Below are 18,600 nucleotides of genomic sequence, written 5' to 3'. Positions count from 1 at the left end.
TTTTTTATACTGACACGTTTAAGTTTTAAGGTATTATTTGTGTTATTTCCTTTAAGAAAATTATCCATTGTTTTATTATAGTAAAAGAGTAAATTCTGTCATCGTAAAAGCTGTTAATTTGTGGTAAAGCGTAGTAAACAAGATTTATCTCATCTTTTATCTCTAAAAAACAAACAGTGCTAAATAGCTCTAAAAGTGGTTTACTGGCTCGTAATCATAAGAACCATTTTAAGTAGCACATATAGCCTATTATAGAACCATATTGTGCTCTTTAGAACCAAGTGGTGCTATATCACCCCGTATGGTTCTTCTATGATTACAAACTGTTGGTTTTATTTAGCACTTTTTTAGTGTAAAGAATTATTTAAATATCAATAATATTGAACGTAATTTCTACATTTTGTTTTTGAAAAATAAAAGTAAACAATATTTAGTAATATTAATATTTAGGGTTTTTGATTGACTGAAGTGTTATGCATTACATCTGTATCGGCGTCGGTTACAAAGTTCCGCCCCTGCGGAGCTCTGTGCGCGCCACTGTACCTGTACCTATAAAATTATACATATTTGGACCTTTTAAAAATGGGCTACTGCCCCAGAATGCTCATTTAGGTTCAATTTTATCTTTTTTCCTGACAGTATTGCAGTCAAACATTTGAAAACGTCCACTGATATAATTTTAAAAACACACAGTGACCGTGAAAAGCACAAAGCCCCCATATGACTCATTCGTGTACAGGAACAGGAACAAGAACGAGTAAGTTTTGTTTCTCGTGGTGGTACATGCGTGTACGTGCCGAAACAAATCCCTCTTAAGGAAACATGGGGAAAACACTGAAGGATCACCTGGTCGACACATTTGATGATTTGGGGGATGAAAAAATAAAAAGATTTAAAGCAAAATTATGCGATCGAAAGAAAGAACCGCGCGTGCGTCGCGCCGCGACCGAAAGGATTCAATATTCATTCGAACTCGCAGAATTGATGATAAACACGTTCACGTCCAAAGACGCTCCTGCAGTAACGATTGAAGTTTTAGAAGCTATTGCGTGTAATCAACAAGCAGAGGACCTGAGAGAAGCCATGGGACACAGTAAGTAAAAAACAGCACGCCTGGGGCAATGCAACCGGTTCTTTAAAGATTCTTATTGTTATGCCATCAAAAACTATGTTTTTGTATTAACATTGTTTATAATATAAAGAGGGCGTTCTGCATAATATACAAAAAAGTTTTTTGGGAACCTGAAATGCTGCTTCCACGGTTTTTCTTTACATTTAAAAACTGTTAACGCACTTTTAAGTGTCAGTCTTTTGTGACAGACCTTTAAAAATGTATCAAAACGACAGTTTTCATGATTTGGCACAAGTTAGTTTCTTTTTGCATAGCGTGACAAAAGCTGTTTCACAATTAATAATTAACTAGGCAATGTACACATGTATAAGCCTTAAAGTATGTATGAAACTATTGAAATGAATAGTGTTGTAATAACATTGTCAGTAATATTTTTTAAATGTGTTTTTAGGCACTTCTGAGGCTCAAACTGTAGTTCAACCTGTAGCTCAACTTGTGACCAAACCCGTGGAGATCGACTCAAAAGCATCACAAAGTGTTCAGAAGACTGATGATAGCCTGTCAGATGATTGTCCCGTATCATTAGAGCTTACTACATGCAACCAACAATTTAAAGACAAAATTCTTAAAGAGAAGGGTGAGGAGGTAAGACTTTCATTTTAGCAAATACTGTGAGAGAAAAGACTCTGTGCTATGTGTTATAATGCATTATGCACCTTTCGGTTTGTTGTTAGGTTTACAAACCACGGGATAAGTCTGAAATAAAACGCCTGGCACTGCTTATAACCAACATAGATTTTGACAACCCATCCATGAAAAGGAGAGGGGCGGAGAAAGATGAAGAGAACATGGAGTGGCTGTTAAAAAAGCTAGATTATGTAGTTGTGAAATATACAAATCGTTCCGGAAAAGTATGTACAATAACTGCTGTCTCATGAAAACTATATTTACTATGCAGAGCTTGCATACTTGACAAATTGTTGCATTCACCATTTTCTTATCTTTCTGTTGATGTTTTGCAAACTTAAACATTTGTTTTTTGTCCATTTGTCTTCATTTATTTAACCTCGTGCGTTTGGTTTTGTAGGAAATGGATGATGCCATCAGGAGCTTCGCTCAGCGTAAGGAGCATGCGGATTCAGACAGCACCTTTGTGGTTATAATGTCCCATGGAAAACGGGACACCATATTAGGTGTCCATCACGATAAGAAAAACAATGATATCCTCCTAGTTGACAAAATCTACACCCATCTGAACTCAACGAATTGTCCAGCTCTGCTTAATAAACCAAAGGTTATTCTTATCCAAGCATGCAGAGGAGGTACTAAAATATGACAATAAAGTTTTCAGTGACAATTAACATTCAGTACATCATTGCTGTTTAAAAATACCTTGCACATGTCTTGTCCAGATCAACATGGACACGTGTGGGTCAGTGATGGTAAGCCTGAGCAGCCAATGGAAATAGAGGGAGATGACTTTGTACACAAGGAGAAAGATTTTATCTCTCTGATGTCCTGCACCCCTGGTTAGTATTCAGAGACCCACAAATCTTTCACTTTACCGAAACCATACAAAGTCTTACCTATATACTTGGCAAGTTGTTTGTTATGTTGAAAGCTGTTGATGTTATGCATTGTCGTGAATTAGTAATGTCTGAGTGTTAATCGGAGTGCTTTGCAAAGAAACTAATTTCATGATCCACAACTGAATTTTCTTCACAGACACTAAATCCTACAGGCACACTGAATTTGGATCGTTTTATGTTCGATGCATAGTGGATGTGTTTGGGAAATGTGCACATGAGGATCACGTTGAGGAATTGTTCAGGAAGGTAAATCAAATGCTGCTGCAAATCATAAGAAAGCAACCTTTGTACATTTTTTTCGAACAGTATTATTAAAAAAGCCACGTTACAAAAAAGTTATTTATAGCTATAGATAGAACCATTTTTGGTTCCTCAAAGTACAATTTTTTACATTTATAGTTTAAAGAACGTTTTTTGACCGAAATGTTCTTTATGGAACCACACAGACAAAAATGGTTCACCTATGACATCTTTTTTAAAGAGACATTTCTAGTTAATTTTTATTCATCAATGCTTTATATCACAATATGTTCTGTATTTACAGGTTATGAGACGCTTTGAGACTGATAAACGTATGATAGGATACTACAAACAAATGGTGTGTAAAGACAGAGCAACACTAACCAAGCACTTCTACCTCTTCCCTGGACTCTGAAGTCATACAAAAAACGTCACTCTTTTGCGATTAAATACAGATTATAAGTGCATGCAAGCTTTTTTTTAAACCTAATCATTATCATAATCATTTTGACAGAGGTGATGTTTGAGCTCTTCATATATTCTATGTGTTTGAATCAGCCAAGCCTGAATAGACTTGAAATTAGGGCTGCATGGCGATTGGTCGCGACTAATCGTTTGCAGATTGGGAGTTTTTGTTTACATTGTACGGGTTTGTGTACTGTGTATAATAATTGTGTATAATAATTATGTATATATATATATATATATATATATATATATATATATATATATATATATATATATATATATATATATATATATATATATATATATATATATATGTATGTATATGTGTGTGTGTGTGTGTGTGTGTGTATGTATGTGTATATATATATATATATATATATATATATATATATATATATATATATATATATATATATATATATATATATATATATATATATATAAATACACACACATTTATGTAGAACTTTAAGAAAAATATATATTTAACTGCAAGGTATTTATATTTCTATATAATATTAATAATTATATATAAATATAAATTTTTATAAACACATATAAATATTTCTTAAATATATAAATGCATGTGTTTGTATTTATATATACATGGTTATTATACACAGTACACACACTTGTGTAATGTAGACAGAGACTAAACTTTTGTTCTGCAAACGATTAGTCGCGATTAATCATTATGTGGCCCTACTTGAAATACTGTACAATACTTTTGAAAAAGTATTTTACTAACATAGTTTTACAGTCTTTAGACAAAATTAATCCTAAACAACTTTTTGGTTTATTAATTAAACTCTTTACTGTACTATGCAAATTAATTTGTAGTAAATTGCCATTTAAATGAGTGTATATTTAACTGAAATGGTTTAGTTCAGCAGTTAACTACCGGTTTGGTAGGATATGTACTGTATTCTAAGACTTCATGTAGGCTATATTTTTTGTCAATTAAAAAATCAAGCAAATATGTTTGCAAATAAAATAATTTTTTAATGAAAAAATACATAAAACATAAGCTAACAGAATAAACAGTAATTTTTCACCAATTGTTGCTAAATGGCTTTTAATGTTTGATTCAGTGCTGGTGATAAAGTTTAGTTGCTAACAAATAATTTCTACCAAGAATAAACAATTGCAAAGTATTTTGTGTTGAAGCTTTCTGTGAAGGAGAATAAGATCATATTTTTATCCATGTTTGCTTTCTTGAAATAGTGCAACCCATTCTCATTAAGGGCCTACAAATAGCACGCAGTGTGAAAAGTTGTGCAATACATACGTCAAATTCCAATTTTGCGTGCATACGATGCGCCAGTCCGTCCAGTTCGCTTATACGCAAAAATGACTAATCCGTAGCCTACATAACACAACACAAAAGATATGCAATATTTAGTGAACGGGAAGGACTGGAGTATCATATGCACGCAAAATTGGAATTTGGCGCATGTATTATTCTATTTTTCTATTTATACACAAATCATAAAAGTGTCCCGCCCATTTGGGTGTAGCTTTTCCTCTGAAGTGTGACTACAAAGATAAAAACTTAACCTTGGATTTATGGCTTTCTGCCTGCAGGCTTGCAGGTTTTCGTGGGGTAGCACGGTTTGTTGAGTTGTTTTTACAGCCTGATTGGTCAAATAAATAATTGTCAAATAATTATACAAATTATAAAATAGGATTTGCCGGGACAATCTGTAAGAAATATAAGGATTCGTCTCCACCTCCTCAACCTGCAGCTGCTTCAGTCTCATGTCATTGGCCACTAGAAGACACATACAAGAAAACATGAAGATTGTTAAAGGAACAGTATGTAAGAAATGTATATCAATTAATCATAAAATGGCCCTGATATGTCACTAGACATTAGGAAATAATTTCAAATACTTATATCACTCACAACAGTGGTCTGGCCAGGATATTGTCATTTAAAAAGTGGAGTTGCAGCCCTCAACTGATGTTTATGTTGTCATTTTGTGTATTGCCCACCAGTTGGGTGATTGCAATACCAGTTTAACTATCATCTGGTCGAGATATTTGATCTGGGACAAGCTAAACAAAAAAAATGTGAAAACAACCCATTCTCACCAAAAATCTTACAAATGACATGCAGTGTGATTATCGTGCAATAGATACGGCAAATTCCGCTGCCCATCAACACAAATAGCGCGATCGGAATGAAGAACTGCGCGTCAGCGAGAAGATTGAAGACTCGTATGATCTCGCAGATCTGATAAAGACGTTCACATCCAAAGACACTCCTGCAGTAACAATTGAAATTTTAAAGCAACTGGCTGTAATCAACAAGCAGAGGACTTGAGAGAGGGCACAGTAGGCTAAGTAAAAAACGCTTGGACAAATGCAACTACTACACACGCATAAAATTAAGATTCCCTAAAGGTTATTTGGTTCCATAAAGAACTATTAACATCATTTTATTGCACAACCGATTGTTTTGTAATGTAGGGATTGAGTTCTGCACACTAGGCTATACAAATAGGGTTTTTGGGGTGCTTTATCCATGTTTTTTTATATTTGATAAATATACGCCGGTCTTTTGTGGTAGACCTTTAAAAATAAGTCAAAACGACAGTTTTCATGATTTGACACAAGTTAGTCTATTTTTGCACAGCCTACCTATTAACCTACTGTATGAATATTTAAATGAATAATGTCAAAATAACATTGTCAGTAAAATTTTGAAATGTGTTGAATGGTGAACAGCAGTGCTTATGAAGTGTTTTGATTTTAGGCACACTAAACCTGTGGAGGTTGATTCAAAAGCATCATAAAGTGTTTAGATGATAGCCTGTCAGAGGATTTTCAGATATCATTACAGCTTACTACATGCAGTCAAGAGGAAGTAAGTCTTTCATTTCAACAAATACTGTGGGCGAAAATAATATGTGCTATAACATTATGCATCTTTCGGTTTGTTACAAACCACTGGATAAGTCTGAAAGAAAACGCCTGGCGCTGCTTATAACCAACATAGATTTTGACAACCCATTCATGAAAAGGAGAGGGGCAGAGAAAGATGAAGAGAACATGGAGTGGCTATTACAACAGCTAGATTATGTAGTTGTGAAATATACAAATCTCTCCGCAAATGTACGCAAGATAAACTGCAGGCTTCTTTATTTACTCTGTAGAGCTTGCATGTGTATACTTAAGAAATTGTTACAAACACCATTTTCTCATCTTTCTGTTGAAGTTCACTTAAAGGTGCAGTGTGTAATTTTTAAAAGGATCTCTTGACAGAAATGCAAAATAATATACAAAACTATATTATCAAAGGTATGATACAAACAAATGGTGTGTAAAGACAAAGCAACACTGACCAAGGACTTCTATCTCTTCCCTGTACTATAAAGTATCCAGAACGGTAGTGAACTGCTGAGCTAAGCCATTTTATACAAATATACACTCATTTAAATGGCAATTTATTACAAGTTAATTTGCAAAATGCTAAAATAATATGACAAAGGTTGGTTCTGAGTACAATGCTCTATCAAAGCAATCTGAAAAAAAAAATGCTCATCCTTTACATTTTTCCAGCTCTTTTTAAACCAACCACTTTTTTAAAGCCATGTTACAAATTAAAAAAAATATTTCTTCAAAATGATTATGATAAGGATTATGACCTGTCTATTAAAAAAAATGAAAAATATTTTAAAAAAGTGGAGGTTTTTGCAAAAAAGCATGCATACACTTAGAGGGTTTTGCAGTAAAAGATAGTCCAACAAAATGACATTTGTGAAAAATAAGGCATTTAAATGACTGAATAATAACCATTCTGTTGTCATTAAAGTGAAATTACTGATTCTAAACCTAAACATAAGAGCCTGATAAAATTGTCCATTAAAAGAAAACATATTAGATGGACTTTTTGCGAGTTTTGCATCTGAACTCTTACACTACCTGACAAAAGTCTTGTCGCTTGTGTACAAATTGACATGAAGTGCCGCTAAAATAAATTTCTAATCAAAATTTGTTTTCAAGAAATGGCATTTTAATCACAACAGCTTTTGTAATAATGTTTCAGTGCAAAACGAAACTGTCAAAAAGTATTCTTATATTCACAGCTTGGTAAAGCCCATTGAGTCAATTTTTGCAAAGACATAAGTCTTGTCATATAAGGTTCATCTGTGACTAATAATAGATCAATTAGGTCTCATGTGTGTATAAAACGACCCCTAGTACACTAGACCTTTACATCAACTGCAACTAGACCTCTGCAAACATGCTTAAGATTCACCCTGTGACTAAACTTTTGATTATCAAGAGGCTGAAGACCAGATCCACTGCTGATGTGGCAGACACCTTCAATGTGTCTCAGCATCAAGTACAGAGGATAGAAAAAAGATTTGAAGAGACTGGAGACGTTTTTGACAAGCCCAGGTCAGGCAGACCCCGGAAGACAACTGCTCGAGATGACCGTTTGTCGGCTCGAAAATCCAAGGTCAGCCCATTACCCACTGCAGCAGAGCTCCACGAGACCTGGTCACCTAAAATCCCTGTGTCAACCAGAACAGTTTGTCGGATTTTGTCTCGAAATGACCTCCATGGTCGAATCAGTGCCCAGAAGCCGGCACTAAACTAAAGGCCCACAGCCTGCTAAAAGGATGGACGCTGGAAAAGCAGAAGGTGGATTTTTCAGATGAATCTTCTGTTACACCACAGTCACCGCAAATATTGCAGGAGACCTACTGGAACCCGCATGGATCCGAGATTCACCCAGAAAACAATGAAGTTTGGTGGCAGAAAAATCATGGTCTGGTTACATCCAGTAAGGGGGTTGTGCAAGAGATCTGCATGGTGGAAGGCAACATCAAAATACCAAGATCTCTTAGCTACCTCTTATATTTCCAACCATAAAAGAAGCCAAATTCTGCAGCAGGATGGTGCTCCATCGCATACTTCCATCTCCACATCAAAGTTCCTCAAGGCGAAGAAGATCAAGATGCTCCAGGATTGGCCAGCCCAGTCACCAGACATGAACATCATTGAGCATATGTGGGGTAGGATGAAAGAGGAAGCATGGAAGATGAAACCAAAGAATATTGATGAACTCTAGGAGGCATGCAAGACTGCTTTCTTTGCTATTCCTGATGGCTTCATCAATACATTGTATGAATCCTTGCCAACAGGCTTGTGCACAATTCAGAATTTCAGAATTGGCCTCCATTCAATTCATGAATTGGAATTTGAATTGAATTGACTCCACCCTACAGGAAGTTGAATTGGAATTGGAATGATAGGAAGTGGAATTAAATTCATGGCAATTCAAAGAAATTCCACAGTCACACAACAGAAAGAATCTCACATACATTCAGTGTTAGGAAAATTACTTTGGAAAATTGTTTGGCAACCATTTTAAATACTTGGTAAAATTAAAGCATTCTGGGAAATGAAGTCATGTTACATCGTGTTCCATAAAATTACAATTGCAAAAAAATCAAACTTAATTATTTGTTATGTGACTAGAGTTTTTAAAATTAATTGCTGGGGGAAAACATTTCCTGTAAATGTAATCTGTACAAACGAATATATTTATAGAATATGTAATGCAATCATATCTGACATATACTGAAAGCTTCATTTTTAACACTTCACTTACTGTATAATATGTATAAGAATTTCTTTGAATTTCTATTGAATTGCAATTCTGCTTCCTTTAATTCAAATTCGAATTGTAATTCTACATCCTGTTTTTGACATAAATTCAAATTCAATTCAAATTCAAGAATTGAATTGGAATTTAGGAGTCATTCTCAATTAAATTCTGAATTCTGCACAAGCCTGCTTGCCAAACCGCGTGGATGCAGTCCTTCAAGCTCATGGAAGTCATACAAGATATTAAATTTGGATCTCACAGCACCACTACTAAATTTGCCAAAAATATTTTTTAACAAAAAACAAAACTTTTGTCTTGCCAAAATTTGACCTCTCTGTCTTTATTAAATGATAAAAAATATTTTAGTGAAACTAATTCATTTCAGTGCATTAAAGATCATTTGAGAGGGTTTTAGCTTTTCATATGAGCTATTTCTAACACCAATTGATTAATTAAAAGTCAGGTTAATAGCAGGTGTTTCTACAAAATAGATAAGCGACAAGACTTTTGTCAGGTAGTGTATATAATCTGTATTTTGCAAAAAGTAAATCTTATATAGGATAAGTAAGGTATTTCCTATACACATTTAAACATTGCCATACAAAAAATAGGCAAATTGATGTTATTTTAACATGTTTGCAAAACAAAAATTTTTATGAACAAACATATGAAACGTAAACTAACAGTATAAACAGTAATCTGTCACCAATTTGTGCTAAATTACAGATGAATCGAAGAGACTGTGACCAAGTTCTGTTGCTAATAAATCATTTCTACCAATAACAAACAATTGCAAAGTATTTTTGCTGTCTGTTAATGAGAATAAGATGATATTCTAATCCATGTTTGCTTTCTGAAATAAACCTTCCCGCCCATGTGGGTGTAGCTTTTCCTCTGAAGTGTGAATACAAAGATTAAAATTTAACCTTGGACTGATGGCTTTCTACCTGCAGGCTTGTATGCATAGGGTATTTGTGTGGTAGCTGTTTGATAAGTTGTTCTTACATTCTTGTTTGGCTTAAATTAACATTAATCCTTAACTCAAAACACATTACAGATAATAAAATGTTCATGCGTTAAGTAAACACTAATCATCATACAATCATTTATAAACATGGGATTTATAATAAACATAGGGTTTGCCTATATATTAAAAATAAAAACGAATGGGACACCTAGATGTATCTTCTTGTAACACAGGGTTTTTGGAAAGGTGCTTAAAGTAGCCTAAATATGTAAGGAATAGGCTACATGAAATGATTCGTCTCCACCTCCTTTCCATAAGTTCAACCTACAGCTGCTTTACGTCTCGTGTCATCGGCCACTGGAAGAGACATAAGAAGAAAACATGGAGAAGACTGTTAAAGATCATCTGGTCGACATATTTGATGATCTGGAGAGTGTGAAATTAAATAGATTTAAAGACAAATTGCGCGATCGAAGGGAAGAACCACGCGTCCGCCGAGCCGCGGTCGATAAAATTGAACACTCATTCGAACTCGCAGATCTGATGATAAACACTTTCACATCCAACAAAGCTCCGGCAGTAACAATTGAAGTTTTAGAAGCAATTGGGTGTAATCAACAAGCAGAGGACCTGAAAAACGCCCTAGGACAATGTAAGTAAATATTATTGCAAAAGATAGTAAACAGAAAAACTACATTTTGTACGGGGAAGTTTGAGAAACGTGCACAGTGCGCGAGAATACGGAAGTTGCGCAAACTAATCTCAATGAAGAAACCTTAAGAGATCAGTTAAACACAAACGAAAAAAGCTAATTATTGCAAATTAACTATTATTATGTGAGTAACTATAAAGAAATTTGTTGTGATTTTGCTGCAGGTTTATAGTTTTGAACAACACAGAAACGTGTTTTTAAACTAAATAATCAAAAAATATTTTTGACGTTAAAGTATCGTAAGTTATGTTATATAGAGCATGACATTATTCTTACAATTGTAGCATTGTGTTTTAAAGTTATTTAACAATTGACATTTTTTTACACATTGCAGAGCTGAAGTTAGTTTTACTTTCGATTTCATTGTCTGTTTAATGGGCTTAAATATCAATTTATGGCAATATGAAAGAAAGGAAAAAACACTTAGAATCTTAGGAAGTATATGTCAGTAAAAAATATCGAGTAATGAAAAATTAAATACATTAAAGTTATTGCCTCAACATTTGTTCATGCAACATGCCATATTTAATAGCATTGAATGTTAAACAGTTTTATATAAAAGTATTTACATGGCCATGTAATTTTGTAATAAATTATGTAATAAATCTGATAAATTGTAAGAGTTACACAGCACAAGTAGCCTACAATAATGCTTTTGACCTAATTTCCAGCAGGACCTCAAGGCAGAGCCGAACCTTCGCCAGGAGGCGCAAGTGCGCCGTCTAATGGTAAGTAATGCTATTACAATAAAATGTAAAACATGAAATACATACAATCTTGGAAAGATTTAGAAATGCGTGACATTTTAGGCACTTTAAAAAAGGTTTGATTAATCAAAACTAGATAATGCAACATCCTCACAGTCTGACGCAATGCATTTTCCATATCTTAATAGGTCAACATTTCGTTGATACGCATCGGAAAAAGCTAATAGATCGAGTTCATAACGTGAACTCTATTCTGGATGAACTTCTTCAGAGGAACATCATCACTCATGAGGATTACAATAAAATCCGTGCTATAGCCATTTCACAAGATAAAATGAGAGAATTATATTCTGGTCCATTAAGATCTGCTGGAACTGCAGGGAAAGATGCTTTATATGATGCTCTCATGGAGTCAGAAAGGTTCTTAATGGAAGAACTTAAGAAGTGAAATCTTTAAAAAATTAAGCATCTGATTTTTTTTAATGTTTTGGGTTTTAATTCTTGTTGGGTCTTTTATTATATGGGATACATTATGCATTATCACGTACATAACCTTCCACAAGTACTGATGTCATCTTTATAAAACTTTTTATCTCACACCGCAATGGCCAAATTTTGTACAATATTTCCTTAGTTTATTAGTTTTTTATTGTTTATCAATAAACAAGCAAATTAAGAAAGCTGTGTGTTTTCTGTTCTTCTGCCAACAATTTTATTTTCTACAAAATTTACAGTTCAAGCCTTATAGAAGTTATTTACGTATATCTCTGATAAATGTATAAAGTCAACATTAGTAAATGCAATGCTATAATACCGTCTAAATGTCTTATCATCATCATCAGTAAAACTACCTTAACTCACACAAAGGGCTCTAACTGATGAATACTAACCAATATTTTAGTTATTCCAGATGCACCCCATCACAAGAATCCTTTGAGTCAAGAAGTCTGAGAAAACAAAAGATTTAAGACATGTCTTAAAAATGTAATTAACCAGATTTTTCTACAGTACTTATCAGATAAGCATAAAAAAGACCCTCACGCGGTTTGAGCACGTGCAGCTTTTCTGGCCTCTCGAGCTTCATTCTCAGCATAAATCTTCTTATAGCAGTAAATCAGCACTCCGATCATCCACAACTGCAGGAGTGTGATCACCACATACATCATAATCTCAGATATTACAGCTGTCAGCTCACGGTTGGCTGGGGAGCAACAAATTGAAGCATTATTTACATGGATACTTTTATCCTATGCAACTTGAATATATGTGCTTCCAGGGATTTTTATAATCTGCCAATTGAACTACAGTAACACTGTATACAATTCATAAATGGAGTTATAAATATTAAGACTTTATATGATATTTCAGTTTTGCCAAATTGAGTTATTCTAACATTAAATTGTCATTTGTGATAAAGGTGGAATAAGAGATTGACGTTATCTAAAACCATCCTACCCTTTTCCACAACGGTGAGCTCTACATCTTTGGTTATTGTCACCCGTTCATCCCCAAGAGGAAGGAACAGTGTCCGCTGAAAGGTACAGCGGTACGTCCCAGTGTCGTTAAATGTGACATTGTGAATAAAGATGGCTCCGTTTTGCACATCCTTTGTTCCCGTCGTCCCGCTCCACTGTAATCTTTCCTCAAACAGTTCATGGATAATGTTAAAGGAAGGATATTCATACTGAGAAATCTGAAAGGGACAGAGATGTACAGTATACGATTCTCCATCAACAGGTCAAAGCAGAATGTCTAAAGTTTAATTTCATTTATGCAAAACAATTACATGCTTTGTTCTAAAGTATCTATAGAAAATAAGGTACAAAAGTTGTCACTGGGAAAGTACCTTTAAAAAAAGGTCCTTATATGTACCATTTTGATACAGATATGTACCTTTGAAGCAAGAGTAAGGTTGAAGTAGGCCTACCAAATGTGTACCTTTTAGGTACTCTACTGCCCCAGTGACAGCTCTTGAACCATTTTTTTGTGCGTATGTGTCTCTCTGACACCGCAGGCCTGCTGATCACAATACTAACATGAAGAAACTCCTCAGTTTCAGCTGGTTTAAAGTGCCAGTCCACAACAGCAGAACCAGGCACCTCTTCTCTTTTTTTGCAAGAAATGCAGCCCAACATAAAACCCTGTCCAGCAACGGCCTCTGTCATGGAGTCCACTTCAGCACATCCAGTTTGGCCCTGTGGCACTAAACAATATCAAAAGAGGTAGTATTAAAACCTAACCTAATAGATGTTCAATGTAATGCCTTATAAGCAAGAAGTTGTTTGGTTAAAAAATAAAATAGAGGTGAAGTAAACAAAGGTGACATGATGTGGTGGAACCCTGCGTCCCAATTTGAATACTACTAAGTAGTAGTCAATAGTATGTCCCATCTATGTTTATGCTCTCAAATGTCCATACTTTCCCATAACAAAAACAGTAGGCTATACACTTTTAGGGCATAGTAGTCGAATTGGGACCCAGTGACGTAATAAAATGCCTTCGCTCATATGGAGCATGGCAGCAGAATTTAGTTAGTAATAAACCCTAAAATAATTAACAATCATAAACATCATTTGTAAGTTAGTCTCCACACCCAAAGATAGCCTCAAGTACCCAGAATAAAAGAATAATAATAACATACGTGTTTAATCATAAAAAGGTTACGTCCATTAACTTACCTTGAATAAAAAAGACGCAGAGAACCAAAAATGAAGCGAACCGCAGTGCCATTTTAACAATTCACATCTGTCGCGAAAATGTTTCAGTGTTTTGTCCAATGTTTTCCTTTATTTTTTAATATCACTGAATCTAAACTGGGTCACAACTTCCCATTTTCTTCTTTGTCATGCGAGTCCAAATGGTGACTTTTGCGCTCTTGTCAACTAATTGCGTAGAAGTTCACATTAAAACGCAATTCCTGTCATCAAATGCGTCAAAAGAAACGCGTTTAAAGTGTTTAAAATAATGTTCCGTCACTCTGTATTCAGATTGTGTCTTTCAGCATAGACTTTGAAGAGCTAAGTATAGACCGTGTGAATCCTTGCTTGTCATTCAATACGCAATCTGAGACGTGAGATTCTGACCAGCGGGGTCCGAAACTGCCATAGGTACACCTGACCACATGTAAAAATCCTGAGAAATTGTCTTTAAATTTTGGTTTTAACAATGAGGATGGGTTTTACGAAGCGAACAGGTTTGTAGCCTTCAGAGATCATTTCAGGAACCAAACTCCCAGTACAAAAAAAACATAGTCAAAAACGTAGTAAATAAAATATAATAAAATACAAAGCATTTTTTTTATTACAAGCCGACTTTAGTAATAACATGTGAAATATTTTACAAATGACAGAAGCCAACTTTAGTTTTATTTAAAACATGATCTGGAATTGTGCTAGAAAAATAATTTGCATATTATACTCTTCTATTAGGTATAGCTGCAGGTGCGCGTGCTAACCTATCAGATTAAAATAACAACTTTTCTCTGTTATAGAATTAAATCTGCTGTGCTTTTAAACATTAAATAAATATATTTGTCAATATTATTTAGTATGAATTTTAAAAAGTCTTGTCATTGGGTTGTCATTCGACGTGAGCAGTGCACGAGGGTCAATATGCAAAGAGTTTTGCTTGGATCTTATTTTACTGGCAAATCAGTCTGGGGTAAATGGAGTATACTTCATGAATGCAAAGCCTCTGCCAGACTTGGAAAGATTTTGAACTACAAACTGACCAATAACTGCTTGTGGAAATGTTTGTGGCAATGAAATAATCCAAATTTTTCCAAAAATTGATAAAGTGAATGTGGAAATGCATCACCAAGAGAGAGAATTAAATGTTTAGTGTGTATGGATTATTTTTTAACTTTGTAAAAGTGCATTGGCTGTTGTGCTTTGTTTAAGCAGTAAAACGGTTTTATTTTGTTATATGGCTTATCACACCAACATCCTTGTGTTCTTTACAAGGCGCAATGTCAGTTTACTTGGTCTTGAACACAAGGACATTTCAATGAATTGAGAGCAAGGTTAACAAAATATACCCCAAGGGAAAAAAATAATCACATGATCTTATCACGTATCTATCTACTAAAGTTTTGCTCTTTCACGACATGTAATTGCATGCAAATAAAATCTAATATCCGTGTGTTTGTCTGAAGTGCGCGTTCCTACCTCCAAACAAAATAAATACATATGCGCATCGTTTACTTGACTCTGTGTCACGCCAGATTGCGTCAAGATTTGAGTGACAGATACACTGTCAGTGCAGGTTGTTTTTGGTTCCCTGAACGTCAAACAACCCGCCCTAAACACAACTGGGTCCGCGAGGCCCTTACGCAAGTCTTCTCACTTGATTTTCTTGCCGACTCCCACAAGTTGGTGAACTTTTATATTTAGACCTGCTCGGGTTTCCAGATGCCCAGTTAATGCCAGCGGGCGTACAGCAACACAACACTATGGAATCTGGTCAGTCCATTAAACCAACACAACTCATAAACGTCTAGAGACATTGGCACCAGAGAGAGAGAGAGAGGGAGAGAGCGCGCGCTGAAAAATGCTGAAGCCCTCAACGTCGTGTTAAGGGGTGAGTCAAGGTTATTTCTTGTTTTTTAATGTACCGATCTCATTGAGAAGGATAAGAAGTAGACTGAAGTAGAAGACACATAACATACAGTTACTTATAGACAACGTGGAATGTATAGGAGGTTGTATAGACTTTGGTACACCTCCTAAAGCCTTTAGGGTCTCTGCATTTATACCTTTTGTCCAATGGCATGTAAGCATGTAAGTTAAACGGGAGTGTGGGAAGGTTTGGGTTAATTTTGCTTATTTTTATTTAGTAGCCTATATAATCACAATATTCGTCTTGGTGTTTTTCCTTTCGCCCTATAAAAGCAAGGTGACCCTATTCTAGGTGAGAAACTGTCTGTGAAGGGGCACGAGGAAAACAATTATCATCACCTCCCAATGCATCTCAACTATTTTCAGAATGGTAATTAAAACGGTTGGTTTAACCATTCAAGGTAAGCAGCCTGATATGTTAACTCATATTTTACACTTTTAAGATTATTATGTTGAACAGTTTGTTCAAACGGTCATTTTGGACTCCCATTTGATTGAGGCATATTCCTATTTAATTTTGAGATCGGGGTAAACGCTTTATACTCGATGTCCACCAGAGGGCGCAGTAGGCAAATATATATTTATCAAGTAGTTTCGTTATCTCTTTTGCAGGAAAGCGTCGTTTGATCAAATAGTATTAAATATAAGTTTAAATATATTACAGACGACTAGATGTGGTTCACGTTGCTGTTCATGATTATTATTTTACTTGAAATATTTCGATTTTTTATGACCTTTTTTGCGCATTTGTTAGCTTTGCTTCATATGAAATGTTCATTTCTCACAACGACCAATGCACACATATATAAATAAAAAAACAACTATTAGTTTGTGATGACACCAGTTATTTTGTGTCTGCGCTCGTTGAAGCGCAGCCTTTGATGGATTCTCTCTCGACTGTACCATGAAGTACAGCGGGTAGGGGTGTGTGTTATCAAGAATAATACCTTTTATAAATTACCATCCAATTTTAGCCTGTTTAAAAGAACAACAATAACATTTTAAACGTATTCATTTATTAAAAGTAAAAGTTTTCAATTTACTAAAATCACTAGTTGTGTATATACCGATGTTGGCATTTGTACGTAACCTGCCAACCTTCCCACGTCTCATTGGAAACAGTGGTGTGATGCGACCTCTTCGCAGCATTTAAACTTAGGAAAAGTTAGTGCACTTAAAATGTATTCAATACATTATTTAAATTGGCTTATTTTTGACAAAATCAAACTATGAGCTCATCGAGTAGTCCACGGTTTGGGGTTTTGAGCGGCGGGCAAGCGGAGTTAAGAATAAAAGAAAGTAAACAGAGGACCGTTTTTCCACCGGTATCATTAGCATGCTAGCCAACTTGTTTCAAGTGTAAACTCGACTGCCAGAATTCAGCTGACCGGGTCGTTAGCATCGCTAATGCCTATCAATAGACCTGTGATGGTTTATTTATCGAAGTTTGATTTCCGCGTGTGTTAATTTAACAAATAGACTGACATTTATTACAACGTAATAACTAATCGAAAATAGCAGATATATTTAAAAACTGGCGGCTAAAGGTAGTTTATTGTTAGCTTACCGGCTAATTAGGGGTGCAGATGTGTTCCTGTGAGAAAGTGGATTTTAACATCACCCCACGCAACGTCACGCGTCTGGTGTATGAGGCCGAACAGGAGAAAAATAATGGTGGCAATTCGTCCAATGGCAGGTAAGAATAAAAAATATATTTGGCTGATTGGTAACTCTTTACAATAAGATTAACGTTATATGCATTAAGATTAGCTAATGCATAATATTAAGTTACAATGAATGAACAATAGATGTTAAAGTTGGTTGATGCAAATACATCAGCTAATGTTAACAGAAACAACATTTCATTTTGAAACTGTCAGTGAATGTTATTAACATAAAATTAAATATAATTTTAACTGTTCATTTTAACTAATGTAATGGTATAAAAAATAAAAACTTATTGTGAAGTGTTACAAAATTTACTTAACACTTAGTGTTAAGGTCCTTTCGCAATTGTTAATGTTGTATGGGATGTTGACTGGATCGTGAACTTTTTATTTTGGTCAGTTTTGGACAATATATTATAGCCTTATCAATGATATGCGTTTATTATCTTCAGCATGAACTCTCCTACTGTAGACAAACATGAGAAAGTAACATTCTTTGACATGCAGTAGTCTTTAGTTTAAATATGACCGGTGTTTGTAAAATCATTATTTATCATTAACTGTGGTGTGTTTTATGGGTCACCCTGGGTAAGAGGCCATGTTTTAATAGCTCGAGATTGATTTGAGCAAACAAAACCTAGACACGATTGAACTTGTTCAAACACGAAAGTTAAATAGTGGCAGATCTTGCTCCTGCCGGCTCTGACAGCTGCCAGTCCTGTTCTGAATGCTTTTGTGAAGAAAGGAGGCTTGAAGTCCACTTAAGTTTTAAGAAAAATAAATATTAGTCTGCCAGGAATCATGCATAAACTTTTACTGCAGATTTCCTATACAGTTTAAAATGAAGTCACCTGATTAGATTTTTGGTATAATAGATAAGTAAACTCATTTGTGTGATTTTCTTCTTAATTTAGCTCAGGAAGGTATCTTGACTCTGAA

The 18,600-nt window shown here is 34.8% G+C and overlaps 4 protein-coding genes across 8 annotated transcripts in view; 3 read left to right on the top strand and 1 right to left on the bottom strand.

Annotated features, from left to right (window-relative positions):
* The first annotated feature begins 739 nt into the window (after positions 1–739).
* Positions 740–3,542, top strand: caspa (caspase a). The gene is made up of 7 exons (XM_055210989.2): positions 740–1,093; positions 1,524–1,717; positions 1,807–1,983; positions 2,160–2,394; positions 2,485–2,601; positions 2,798–2,907; positions 3,206–3,542. The coding sequence occupies exons 1-7, from the start codon at positions 823–825 to the stop codon at positions 3,314–3,316; spliced, it is 1,215 nt and encodes a 404-aa protein (XP_055066964.2). The 5' UTR covers positions 740–822; the 3' UTR covers positions 3,317–3,542.
* A 1,519-nt stretch (positions 3,543–5,061) lies between these two features.
* Positions 5,062–17,698, bottom strand: LOC129448545 (sodium channel regulatory subunit beta-1). 3 transcript variants are annotated; one of them, XM_055211005.2, is made up of 6 exons: positions 14,057–14,438; positions 13,415–13,581; positions 12,834–13,071; positions 12,420–12,579; positions 12,269–12,325; positions 5,062–5,140 (listed from the first exon to the last, which is right to left on the bottom strand). In XM_055211005.2, exons 1-5 carry the CDS (start codon positions 14,106–14,108, stop codon positions 12,280–12,282), a joined length of 663 nt encoding a protein of 220 aa, XP_055066980.2. In that variant the 5' UTR covers positions 14,109–14,438; the 3' UTR covers positions 5,062–5,140; positions 12,269–12,279. The 3 variants fall into 3 exon arrangements, with proteins under 3 accessions (XP_055066980.2, XP_055066981.2, XP_055066979.2); XM_055211006.2 differs by lacking the exons at positions 5,062–5,140; positions 14,057–14,438 and adding exons at positions 9,508–10,316; positions 17,562–17,698; XM_055211004.2 differs by lacking the exon at positions 5,062–5,140 and adding an exon at positions 9,508–10,316 and having other exon boundaries at positions 14,057–14,437.
* pycard (PYD and CARD domain containing) lies at positions 10,311–12,058 on the top strand. Its single transcript, XM_055211007.2, has 3 exons — positions 10,311–10,611; positions 11,343–11,399; positions 11,567–12,058. Exons 1-3 carry the CDS (start codon positions 10,341–10,343, stop codon positions 11,824–11,826), a joined length of 588 nt encoding a protein of 195 aa, XP_055066982.2. The 5' UTR covers positions 10,311–10,340; the 3' UTR covers positions 11,827–12,058.
* Positions 15,768–18,600, top strand: part of gramd1a (GRAM domain containing 1A) — a 37,617-nt gene continuing 34,784 nt past the window's right edge. For 2 of the 3 annotated variants that reach the window (XM_073872403.1, XM_073872402.1), the window contains exons 1-2: positions 15,768–15,956; positions 16,268–16,395. Coding sequence is in view for 1 of the 3 variants with exons in the window: in XM_073872404.1 (XP_073728505.1) it covers positions 17,581–17,690 (110 nt within the window). In the remaining 2 variants the exon portion in view is untranslated. Of the gene's footprint in view, positions 15,957–16,267; positions 16,396–17,073; positions 17,691–18,600 lie in introns of those variants that run through there. The other variant, XM_073872404.1, reaches the window with a different exon arrangement.

The sequence above is a fragment of the Misgurnus anguillicaudatus genome, chromosome 10 (genome assembly GCF_027580225.2).
Source record: "Misgurnus anguillicaudatus chromosome 10, ASM2758022v2, whole genome shotgun sequence".
Classification (NCBI taxonomy): Eukaryota; Metazoa; Chordata; class Actinopteri; order Cypriniformes; family Cobitidae; genus Misgurnus; species Misgurnus anguillicaudatus.
This window is presented reverse-complemented; position numbering and strand designations above follow the sequence as displayed.